The sequence below is a fragment of the Eurypyga helias genome, unplaced genomic scaffold, assembly GCF_000690775.1.
Source record: "Eurypyga helias isolate BGI_N326 unplaced genomic scaffold, ASM69077v1 scaffold13879, whole genome shotgun sequence".
Taxonomy (NCBI): domain Eukaryota; kingdom Metazoa; phylum Chordata; class Aves; order Eurypygiformes; family Eurypygidae; genus Eurypyga; species Eurypyga helias.
The window spans coordinates 50551-63377 of NW_010271461.1; the positions used below are offsets into that span (position 1 = coordinate 50551).

The window sequence follows — 12827 nt, forward strand, 5'->3', positions numbered from 1 at the left end:
CAGTTGTTCCAGGGAAGGAGGCAGCTTGTGCTTGTGCAGCAGTGTTGTTTCTTCACTGTGAAATTGTAGAATGAAATGTTTGATGATTTTAGAAGGCATTTTTCTAGAATAAAGTCTTTCTACTATTGTTAGTAATTAACTGGTATATGCAGCTACCCAGATTAAGCATCTGGAGAGAAAACACTATGCCAATGCTTGCCAGGACTGTATTTGAATATAAACTAAAGGCATCTCCTGGTTTATGGGGGTTTTTTTCATTGTAGTATCAATATCAGTGAATAACAGACTGATAATAGTAATAAATTCATTTCTGATTTCTTTTGTGTCTTAGATTTGTACATTTGAAAATAGCGTAGAAAGCCCTTTGCCAGCTTTTAAATATGGTCAAATAAATGTGTTGACACTAAGTAAGTAAATAAATGAATTTGAAAACTACTAAACTGCAATCATCAGATCTATAAAGTGCTTAAGATGTTTTTAAAGGATGTTTTTAATTTTTACATATCTTCTTCCTTAAGTTCTCATAGGATATGGAGGTTATTTTGAGTTACATTTTCTTTATACTGAGCAGTTTCCTTAGGAACTGCAGGATGCTTCTGAAACACAAACTGTCCAGTGAAACTGAATAAGTAAACAAGGTCCTGCTTTGACCCTGCAGTAATAAAATGTTTTTGTATTTCAGGACTTTTAGAGTTAATCATGTCAGAATGGATAATTAGCCACAAATTTATAAGTTTGTACTTGCTGGTTGGATAATTTTCAAAATTATCGGCATCATCGATGTTTCCCTTATCAAAGGATGTCTCTCTTCCTGCCAAGTGAATAACTGAGCTAACAGGTTTTTTGTATGTTTTTATTCCTTATTTCTCTAGCCTCCAAAACTCTTATAAACAGTATGCTACGGGACCCTTCTCAGATTCCAGATGGAGTTCTAGCAAATCAAGTCTATCAGGTATTAATCACAGTTGTCTTTTTTTTTTTTTTTCCTGTGGCAATGCTGTTATCTGCCTAGCAGAGTAAAAGTTTTTAAACCTCATTTAATTACTGTCATCGTAAACTATCAGTGAGGTCAGGGTGCACCATAAATGGCAATGCAGTATTTGTGAGGGGAGCATTTCACTTTTTAATAGCTTGCTTTTATAGTGAATAAAAGCATGCAGTTTTTGTTTTCTGTGATTAAATCTGAACAGCATCTGATAGCCTTTTTGAAGAAAAGTAATTACTGTTTTTAAGATACTGTTTAACTATAATGGTTTTGTAGTTGCCCATCACTATACTACTTCTCTTATTTGTCTGCAGTGTACTGTGAATGACTGTTGTTATGGACCACTGGTGGACTGCATCAAACAGTATCCTTTCCCATAAAATTTTAGGTGCACAATTGACGAGCTTAGACTGTGTGGAAGAGATGTGTCTAGCTTTAACCTGACATGAAGTTCTGCTTCACAAAACACGTTTCATACTCCTCTGTTTTACATTCAGTCAGCTAGAGGGTCACTGCAGAGCTTTCTCTGATACTGTTTAACAGAAATCAGATGGACCACAAGAAGTTGTCAGTTTGGTGGCTACACGTTCGTATGCCTGATTGAACCTTTTTGGTTTTGATTAGTTGAAATGCATGTCTGGTTTTCTATTAAGACTAGTTGACCATGCTTTGAGCATTGGAGTTAGACTAGATGATATCTGGAGGTACCTCCCGATGTCACCTATTCTTGTGATTAAATTAGTAAGTTGCATAGATAGTGTTCAGCATTACAGTGTTGCTTTTTTATTAATATGAGTTTTAATTGGAATATTTTCAAGTGCAATTCATGTGTGATTGACCAATCAGTATTTTTAAACTCATCATCTGACATTCCAATGCATTTCTTTTACTTTTTCTTCTTCTTAAAATAAATGAGGCTAGATGTAGAAAAAAAAAACCTATGTAGCTTAAGTTTTAAGGGAACTTTTTTTGTAGAGTTGAAATGGTTAATTAGAGTTCCTCAGTATCCAGTAAGAATACTGGGATAACTCCACACAGTGCTGAGTATTCCAGACTAAAATTATCATTTTTTAGGAATGATTGCTGTGACCCCAAATCTGTTTTAATAAAGTCCGGAATAAGTAGTTCTTCTGTTTCAGCCTGCTATCAACAGAACAATTTCAAAATCATGGTCTGCTATTACTGAACAGGCTAGCAAGGCAATTCCCTCCCAAGCCCTAGAGAATCCTGGTGTAATCTCTGCATGCAGTTTGGGGGAAGATCTTGATTTCACTGTATGGTTACAGGATAGGAAAGCTAGAGTGATGTTTAGTTATGCATGAAAAACAATACTTCCTGTGTTGTGATACATGTGGTGGTCACCCCTTAAAAATATTCCTTTCCACTGGAAATAATTGCCTGGTGTCTACTACAGACTCAGCCCTGCTCCCTTTACCTTTAATGGTAGAAGGATGGGGTTCTAATTGTATATGTATTTTGTGGTTTAAAACATAATATTAAGTATTCATTGATATTATCTTCAACATTAATCACAGGTCTCTGAAAGTGGATTAATTTTCTAAGTTACACTTTTTATACGGTTTTCATATCCAGATTTTTAAGGTTAATATTTTGTTGATGAACAATCTGGTTCTAGTATTTTAAAAGTGTCATATTTAAAAGTAATAACAACACATACGTAGAATTATGAACTGCTTTTAAGAATAGTTCACCTACAGTCCAAAAAGGTCTTTTCTCTCCTCTTAAGATTCTGGTTCAAATGCAGTTACTGAATACACAGTGACATCAGTGAGAATAATGAGGAGTTTTTCAATTCCATTCTGGTACAGAAAAGTTTAATACTAAGCTGTGCAAGTGCATTATCTGCAAGTATGTTGCTGAATTAGATGTTAATTTTGAGGTGCATAAAATAGTTAAAAATCAATTTAAAGTTAAGGTTTTAAAAGCATAATGTCTTCTGAAGGATTGCATATTGATTTTAAATATAACTATCTAATTGTATATGCATGGACTAAAGTATGAAGTCAACCTCTTTGTAAATGCCAAGAGGCTATTTTTCAGTAATAGTTCAGATGCTTACGGGAAACTAGGCTGCTAGATTGCAGGAGCAGAAAATGGCTTGTGAGGTTATTTACAGGTTTTGCCCCATGGTCATTGCCATACATCAATAACAGGTATTATTATAAACTAGGTCTAAGTGTTTCTGCTTATGGTGCATTATAAATACTGTTTGCAGTATTTGTCTTACATTTTTGCTGTTCTTCATTTGCCCCTTTTGTTCTGTAGTTGCTAATAGAGTTTAACATAATACGTAGTTTCAGTTGATAAAAACAGTATGTATTTATGAAATTATTTCACACAATTGGGTTTTTTTTTGTTCAGCATAAATTGTTGATATAAATTAAGTCATTAACTCTAATAGTAAAGTGATTTATAGTTTAAGTTTTCAGAAGTTATTTTAAACAGAATTAGGAACTTAACAGCGTTTAATGGTAAGATCCTTTATCATGATGTTCCATAAGATTCTTCTTAAAAGCTTCCAGAATAGAACTTTGACCTCCAGGAGGATACATTAAAAATATTTGAAATGGTGACTTTTTTACATATTGCCAAGAATAGCACATTGGATCAACAGGCTGTCAGTGAAGTGAAAAGGACTTTACTATAAAATACTATTTCATCTTTCCCTGACATTAGTTCATGCTTCTGAAAAATCAATTAAAAGGATGTTTTGTTACAGTAAGATGTTTCAAATGGATGTAGTGCCTATCAATTTCCGAATACAAAGAATAAACAGTTTATTTCATTCTTTGCTGAATTAGAGAAGTGATACATTAGTCAGTAGAGAGCAACTTTAAAGATATTTGATGGTATGTTTTAAGCTTACTCTTTCTTTTAAATCGGGGGGCGGAGGAAGAGGGAATAAAGAAAAAATTATTTATACTGAATAAATATGATCTAATGGTCTTAATTTTGTAAAATATATGCTGATGATACAGTAGTCTGATTTTTACAAAGTGCTAAACACTTTTGAAAATCCATGTAAGGTATATTAGAACTTAGAGTTCAAATTATTGATCACTTCTGAAATGCAGAGGAATGCCAATAAATATTATAATGAATTACTTTACCTATGATGTTTTTTCTGAAGTTGGTTATTTTCCAAAGTAATCTCCTATTTCTTAACCTAAAGTTATCAGCGCTATTGGTCATGAGCATGAAGTCCTGCTGCGAGAAATGCTTTTGGAAAAAAATCTCTCTTTCATAGGTAAGTATCTCTAGTAGAGGTTAGCCAGTGAATCCTTAACTTTAAAGATTTCGGTGACTGTTTACTTAAGAAAAAACATAAGCCTCAGTGCTCTTTGTGTTAGGTGGTAAAGGAAGAGTAAAAAATGATTGATGCTGTACATGTTATCTTTTATTGATTTAGAACTGAGCAGGAACTCAGTTACCTAATACCCTATATATACAGCACATGCACAGGGTTGCAATTAATATTTTATAGAATAAGTAGCTGAAAAAAATGCTTTAATATCTGCTGCAGTATTACTTTTGGTGTCATGAGATATTAGCCATAATCTAGGCCTTATGAGACTTAGGAGGAAGCATAAGAAATATTAGCTTCAAAATGCTTTATGTATTAAAGAACTGCTGCTAGAGGATTCACTCATTTAGCTTTCTGTGCAGTTCCAAAAATTTTTGCCCCCTGCCTCCCAACCAATGCAAGCACTCTTTTCACAATCCCTATATTTAAAGTTATTTTAAAGATTAATTAGTTAGAAAGTGATTTTTTTTTTTTTTTAAGCTTGCACTACATTTCTGGTATATGAGTGCCATTAAAACAACCATTAGTGTTTAAAGCATCATTTCTGTTATTGTGATAATAAACTTAACAATTACTTCTTAAATCTTGGATTCCTTATGTGATGAGAAAATAACAAAGTGAAATGCTGTCTTTTGTTAATGTTGAGTGTTGTAGTAAATTTGCGTGATCAGGAAATTTTGCTGGTTTTACCAGAAACTATGATCTCCCTTAAACCTAGATTCAAGTTAAGATTTTGGAAACCTTAAACAGATTTAAGAAATTAAGAAGATTATTAGGTTTTTTAAAGATTTGTCAATTTGATTAGGGAACAGAGTTAGTGTGCTCTTTTATTTTAGAGAAACATAAAAAATACAGGAATAACTATTGCCTACAAACTTGTAAATGATGCTATGAAAATGTGAGGAGGTAGTTTTTCCTACTTGGCTATAAGAGCAGAGGTACAGGTAAAAGGTTTAAGCTGTAACTGCAGAGATGATGTTGAGTTAAAATACTAAACGTTCTAGGAACAATAAGTATAAAACAAGCTGCCAGGGAAGGTTATGGAATCACCTTCAATAAAAAATTCAAGGCTAGACTTGGCACTCATCCATCAAAGCTGGTAATGAAATCAATCCTGTCACGATACAAGGGAATGGACTAGATGACTCACTAATGGATCCTCAAACCAACGATTATCGTTTTATTTGGCTTGTGCAAGCTTGTGTAGTACACAAATCATATTTAAATTTTAATGTTTCATGTCCTTGGATGAGCATCAATTGTGTCTTTAGAAATAAGCTCTAAGAAATTTGTGCTGTCAAATCAAAATACCTAGAATGGGTTAACTCATTAGAAGATAAAGATATAAATGGGAGAGCTTAACCTATTATTTATATTGTATTTATACTGAAGTATTGTTTATTCATTATTTAAGATACGTTGTGGTTGTATTTATTTTTTCTGTGCATTGCATGTGTGCCCAAGGTTCTAGGTGTGATTTAAAAAAAAAAAATTCCTGTGTGTCTGCAAGATGAACCTTACTGAACCCCTCCCTCACAATAAATTTTTTCCTTTCTGAAAAATTACTTCTGAAACTACTTGAAGAAAACTTCAGGAAAACAGAAGAGATCACAGTATTTCCTATAAGTCAACAAATTCAGGCTTCGTTAGGCTACGAGTAAGACTGCGTTCTAGTGTTGAAGATGGCTTATGACGTAGATTGCTGTACTTGCAATTCCATTACTTTCTAATGTGTGTTAAAGAAACAGAATTTTTTCTATTTCCATATTAATGTACTATTCCAGTGTGCTATCTGTCAAGAATAGTAGGGATTTTGTATCAGCTATGTTTACCTGGGCAACAGGGAGTCTGTTACAGGAGAGGAAAGCACAAAGGACAGAGTAAATATAAATTGCCCCATTATAGTCTTAGAGCATGAAACAGCTTTTCAGGTCTGGGACATAATGTTCGTTTCTAGAGCAGTTAGCTTTCAAAGCTAACTACAGATCATAACTAGCACCTTCAGATTCACCCAGAAATTCATTAAAAACCTATACAAACTAATGGGGTTTGCATTTTAGTAATCCACTGTTCGTGAGAAGCACATCATATACCACATCCTCTCTTCATCAAAAACACAGCTCTCAAGTCTTTATCACTTCACCTGAGATTTAAGTGATCGATGGAAGCATTCTCTCAAAACAGGCTAACAACTTGCTATATTGAAATGCCAGGAATTTATAGGTTCTATATAGGATCTTCATTTTTTTTAATGTCTCTGCCATTAATATATTCACAAAGCTTTTTGTTATAATGGGAAGGTGTGTTTCTAACCTTTGTCTGGAATGTTACTCTCCTTTTGTTCCCACCATGATGTCCCTCAGTAGTAGCCTATATATAAATCATGAAATCTGGTGTTTTCTGTTGTAATCTTCAATTGGCAGTTGCTGCTCATTCAGGCACCAACAGAAGAATGTTTGGTTTCTTTGTTATATCCGGGGGCTAGTATAAGAACAATGATGTGTTAAATGGTAATGATTGAGTGTGAAGTTATGGTAAAGATGAAGCTCCCGTTTTGTTGGAATTCTAAATTAATAGAGAATCTGTAGAATAACTGCTTATTGGGGCTGTTTCAATGTAATTTCAAATCTGAGGATGCATAAATATATCTGCCAAAGCTGCTGTGGGCTGGCTTTCAAGCAGTTGTTAAATTGTTCTATTCTTCAGTGCAAGAGCTGAAATATCTTTCAAGGTGCAGAATGCTGCCTCTGTAGCTTCTGCACCAATGCGAAACACAACTGGGCTGAAAAGCTAGAATTTCTTTCCTTTTGGTGGGATTGTGAGTTTAAAAAAAAAGAGTTTATGTTGATTGTGGGGACTTTCTGTAATTCTTTCTTTTTCTCCCAAAGTTATAAAGCTTCAAAGCTTTTCTTGAAGACCAAGTAATATATAAGTATGCTCCCACACATGATGAACAATTCACATCAATAATAAACTTGTTTTTTAACATATTTCCTCATGTTTATCATAACACAAAATGTTAGGAGAACCAAGTGGAAGCAATCAGAAACAGATTTATACAAAATAACACATTCTTTGTCAAGCCGTGCATTAGTGTCAAATGATTTTAAAAGTAGTTGGGCATCCTTGAAAAAAGAGTCTGCTGAGAAGTATTAAAAATAATCCTGATGCAAACATCAGTTCAGAGTCCTGCCAAGCTGACCCATCAGGAAATGCTTTTACATCTGTCCTGATTTTCAGTGGGGTTTTGTTGAGGTACTGTTCCTGAATTTGTAATACTATCATTTGTTAGATATGGTAGATGTGATAGAAAAGACTGAACTTTCTTATTGCCATCTGTGTATTCTTAAATAGTGAAAATTTCAGCTTTTGTCTTGTCTGGACTGTTTTAAACAATTAAGAGCAGGTTACAGTTAAACAGAGTTGGACAAAACTAGATTTTTTTTTTCCAAAATTATGACATTACTTAGAACATTAATTCATTTTTAAATTATGGCATAAAACTGTCTGTTCATAGGCTCTGCTAAATTAGAACGTTGGTAATGTAAACGTCTTTTATCCAATCTTTAAAAAAATAGTCAACAACCAAGACTGTCTCCAAAACCTAGAAGTTTAATAGCTGATTGAGTGATATAAAGAAGTATTGCATTGCAAAGACTTGTATTTACAATATAGTGTGCTTACAGTGAAAATATACTCTCAAATTAAAAAAAAAAATACTACAGCTATCAAAAAGAATAAATAGCTATTGCAGTTTATTCCTGTCCCACTTTCAGTTTGCTATATTAAAAAAATACTTCAGAGTTATATTCTTCAGTAAGAAAGAGGAGAGAAGTTTGCTTTAGGCACTTTTAAAATATTTTTATTTCTAAGAGTGTATGTTTTTCTTTTTGTGAAAATGTTACTTGGACTCAAACTGCTGACCTTTCAGGATATGCACAAAGTATTCTAAAACTGAGTTCTGAACATTGGCCATGAAACTACTGTCCTAACCTGATAAATGGATTGGAAATAAGCTACCCAACAGTGAGAATGGACCATTAATTTTAATCAAAGGTGATGTAGAAAGGCGAATGGGATGCATGACAATGTCAACAGCCCAGTAGGTGTTAAGGGGCTACACTGCCTTACTTGTTACTAGGTAGTGCCATTAGTTGAGCTTGGGTGAAGACAGAAAGCCATGCCTGGAATTGAATGACCAGGTCACTCCAAATTCTAATGGAGAAATGATGTTTCAGAAATACCAGTGTAATGGTATCAGAAATCAAGGACAATAGTTTAGAAAATATTAAGGGCTTGCTTTGGCCTGGTGTTTTGTTCCTTGTTTTGTGGGTTTTTTTTTAAGAAAGCATCTTTTGTCTTGCTTACCCCTTATGGTTTCTTGATATATTCAGCACTAATATTTCTAAGCAAGAGTGTTGTATAGGTAATGTTAACAGAATTTCTAAATCTTTGTATGGTCTGAATTTGGATAAATGCAAGATGCAAGAGAAACTAAAATTGTGGTTTCTGGCTCTTCTTTAATAAATTTCTGGAAGAGAAGGATTTTCTTGTTCTTTTTTTAACAACTTTATGCTAACATTAAAATAAAATCAAGAAGGCAGCTACAGTATATCTACATTTGTGGTGTTGGTAGGATTAATCTTAACAGCTCCCTGATGTGGGGAGACTCTTCTTTCAATCAGTGAGTATACCTCTTTATTTTGAATATTTGAGGGTTATAAAATACTGTATGACAGCCTGAATTAATGGTGTTTATAATGAAGACATAAAAATGCAGGGATGACAAAGAAGCATTTTTATATCCATGCTTCAGGTTTTCTATGAAGGTTCATTTAATCTGACACAGCATTGCATGCATAAGAAAGATATGTATGACTGCATTAGTAATTCTTGCACTCTTATTTAAAATAAAATTAATTATACTGCTGTCTACTTAATAGAATAGTTTTATAAACAATAGTTCTTATTCTCCATGTCTAGCTGAAGATCAGCTTCGTGCAAAGGGTTATGACAAAACACCAGACTTCATATTAGAAGTGCCAGTAGGTAAGTCTCTTAAAAGAATTTTTCTTATTTTATTTTGTGTAGAAGTGTGCTAAAAGATTGTGGCTACTTAAGTGAAGTACATTATAGAATGCTACAAATCAGTCTCTTCTTTTCAGTAGTTACCCAATAATTTTAAGAACTTCTAGTTTGGGTTAGATTGACATAAGTAGTATTACCCACTGTTTCCTCTTTGGTATCTGCATATTTTTGTCTCATTATCACAAAAAGAAAAAGAAAAATGAGCAACATTAAGAACTCCCAAATCCCTACTCCTCCTAACGTGCTCTGCCACTCTTTATAAACTAAACTCTGAAGTACCTGTAATTGTCTTAAGCTTCAGTTCAAAGCAGTCTTAAGAGTATTAGCATTACACCTATACATCATTGTGTAAAAGTTTTTTCATTGTGCTGTTATTCTTTTGCCATCACTTCGCATCTAAGTGCAACTCGCTAGTTCTCTATTGTTTCTTAAAAGCCTGCATAGCAAGAAGGAATAAAAGTAGATGTAAAGGTCATGTCAAATTTCATCTACATTTTCTGGTCTTGAGAAGATAATCAGATGACCCAGTGGCTGGGACATGGAAGAAAAAGCATCCATGTTGTCCTAGTGTAAAGGTTTATTAATCACCCTTTGTAAACTGACTTCCATACCAAAAGACTTCTGCTTCACCTCCTTAAAATGCAGCACCTGTCTATGCAGATGCCTACTGTTGTGTCTGTCAGAGGAAATAAGAAGCCTGAAAAGACTGTGAAAGTCATATACATGGCTAGTTTTTTGGTCTTCATATTGACAACAGTTGAAATTTTTACTGGTATAAGGAATTGAGTGTGTATTATAAAATGTCTCACTACTCAGGAGTGCTCAAGATACCATCTTTCAGCACCATAAGCTGTTATACAATAAACAACTATGTATATGAGTCTTCTGAAAAGTTTTGAAAGACTTTCCTTAGCTCAGTGATGTTTGTATTCCTAATCATGTTTTCAAAAAAAGAAAAATAGTAGTGATGTTGTTAAGAGGTTATAGCTACCAAATAAAAAATACCTTTGTAACTGAACCACTCCATGTTTGAAGTGAGATTAATTTCTACTTCTTCACTTCCATGCCTCTTATTTGTGGAAGGACTCAAGAAGCTACCAAGGACTTGAGGGGATGAGGGAGGAGTTGATTTTTATCAAGTCTAAAGCTAGCAGGGAAGATTCTGAAATTACAGAATCACAGAATGACTGAGGCTGGAAGGGACCTCGGTGGTCAAGCAGGGTCAGCTGGAGCTGGTTGCCCAGGAATATGTCCAGAAGTTTTTTGAATATCTCCAAGTAAGGAGATTCCACACCCTCTGTGGGCAACCTGTGCAAGTGCTTAGTCACCTTCACAGTAAAAAAAGGTGTTTCCTGATGTTCAGATGCACCCTCCCATGTTTCAGTTTGTGCCCATTGCCTCTGGTCCTGTCACTGGGCACCATTGAAAAGGCTCCCTCTTCTTAACCACCTGGCCTTCAGATAGTTACATACATTGATAGGATTCCCCAACAGTGTGGACTATAATATACAAAATACATACTTGGTACTAATAATACTAGTATGCTTGGCGTGAAGATACTTAATTTTACATTAGAAACAGATAAGTTCATACCCCATCTATTCAAGCGCTTAATTAAATTGAAACTAGAAAAGCAACAAGGTAGACCTAATTTTTTTGATGCTTGAGAAGGGAAACTGGGAAACATTCAAAAGAATTCTTGGGTTTGTAATATTACTCTGTTAGAAAAAATGTTTAAAATAGCCATTAATTTGTTTGCATGGATTTGTCTCTCAATATCCAAATAGTGATAGTGCATTACTTTCTTCAAATTATTTCAGTCACTTGAGATTGGCAGGAAATAATTTTATACCTGTTGTTCAACGTCAACTGATGTATGGCAGGCCTAGCACTCTCTTCTTCATGACTCAGTACATGACTAGGAAGGGCAGTTGTTCCGTAGAAATTGTTTCTCAACTGATTATGTAGTTCATGCCTCAGTCATTATATCTCCTGGGGTCTAAAGGTTTTGGGAGTGGGGGGAGGATGTAATAGTATAGGCCCACACAAGTTAACTTGGTTACTGAGACCAGGGTAGTGGTGGCGTATAGAGCTTAGTGTGGTGACTTTTTGAGTTATTTACCCAGGTTTCCTGAGCAGTTTTACAGTCTGTGGTCAGTCATGTGCTGCCATAGCCTCTTCTGATCTTTCTATGTTATGCTTCTGGGTCTACATGCTCTTTGAGTACCTCATCCCAGGTCAAATTTAGGCTAAGACCTCATGGCTGTGGATATCATAGGGAATTCAAAATAAAAGAACTATTTTTAAAGACCTCAATAATGACACCCCACATACGGTTTTGGAGAAAGAAAGATCTTTTAGAGGGATTCTCATGATTTCTCCTGCAAAATTAGTTTGTCAACTTCAGAGAAGACTTGCCTTGTACAAAATATATATATGTATATAATTTTATTAGTATTAGAAATTTACTCCTGCAAGAAATGAGGAAAGATATGAACCACAGCAAATCCCACAGAATAGAAAGAAACAGAAATTCAAAATCACATTTTGTACGTAAGGCTTCTTATTCCTAATTTCTTTCTGGTGAAGCATTAGTGGTTTTGCACAAGTAAAGAAGCATATATATATGTATGATAAACATTCTTGCCATTCTCACACCTTCCACTCTGGAATGGTGAAAAGCTTATGTTTTTAGCAGCTCAGCTTGTTCACTGAAGTTCAACTTCTTGTTCACCAGAATTTTTTCGTTCCTTACCTGACAACTCCTTTCCAGCAAAGTAAGATGCAGTTGCACCTTAGTCTAGTCTCTTTTCCTTTACATTCTGTGTTAGAATAAATGCAAATATCTAGAACAGCATGTAATTAAACTGAAATAGATATAATTATCCATTAAAATATTTTGTGGTATGTTTTTGAAAAAAAAAGTCCTATGTGCAAATCTGAAAGATAATTTTGCAAATATGTAACTCTGTTGCAAGCATGAATTATATGGTAGATTGGGGGATCAGTAGCATATTCCCAAACATATTCTTAGAGGCTGTTGAGTTTGATTTTTCAGAATTCACTTTATTTTCTGCTGACACCCTAGCTGTTGAAGGACACATCATCCACTGGATTGAAAGTAAAGCCTCATTTGGTGATGAAAGTAGCCATCAAGCCTACTTGCAGGACCAGTTTTGGAGCTACTGGAACAGGTACTTTTCTGTTACTTTTCCTTATAGATAAATAGAACTGCTTTTTTAAAAGAAGTTATTGGAAAAATACTAGCGACTTTTGTGTTAAGCCATATGAACAAAACACGTTACTAATCTGGCATTTTGAATGTCATTAATTAGTATGTCAAATTGGAATGCTGAAATATTTGTGAAAAATTCACATCATAATTGTTATGCAGCAGATATATGGTGATTTTACAGTGGTGCTAGATGA

General features: G+C 34.3%; 1 protein-coding gene across 1 annotated transcript in view; it reads left to right on the forward strand.

Annotated features, from left to right (window-relative positions):
- The window catches only part of LOC104515007 (chromosome unknown open reading frame, human C15orf41), a gene marked incomplete at its 3' end in the record, with an annotated part of 38824 nt that extends 26232 nt beyond the window's left edge, over nt 1–12592 (forward strand). Inside the window, exons 6-10 of the mRNA XM_010158832.1 lie at nt 873–952; nt 1300–1349; nt 4186–4253; nt 9294–9359; nt 12487–12592. Coding sequence (XP_010157134.1) covers nt 873–952; nt 1300–1349; nt 4186–4253; nt 9294–9359; nt 12487–12592 — 370 coding nt within the window. The remainder of the gene's footprint in view (nt 1–872; nt 953–1299; nt 1350–4185; nt 4254–9293; nt 9360–12486) is intronic.
- Nucleotides 12593–12827: the final 235 nt, after the last annotated feature.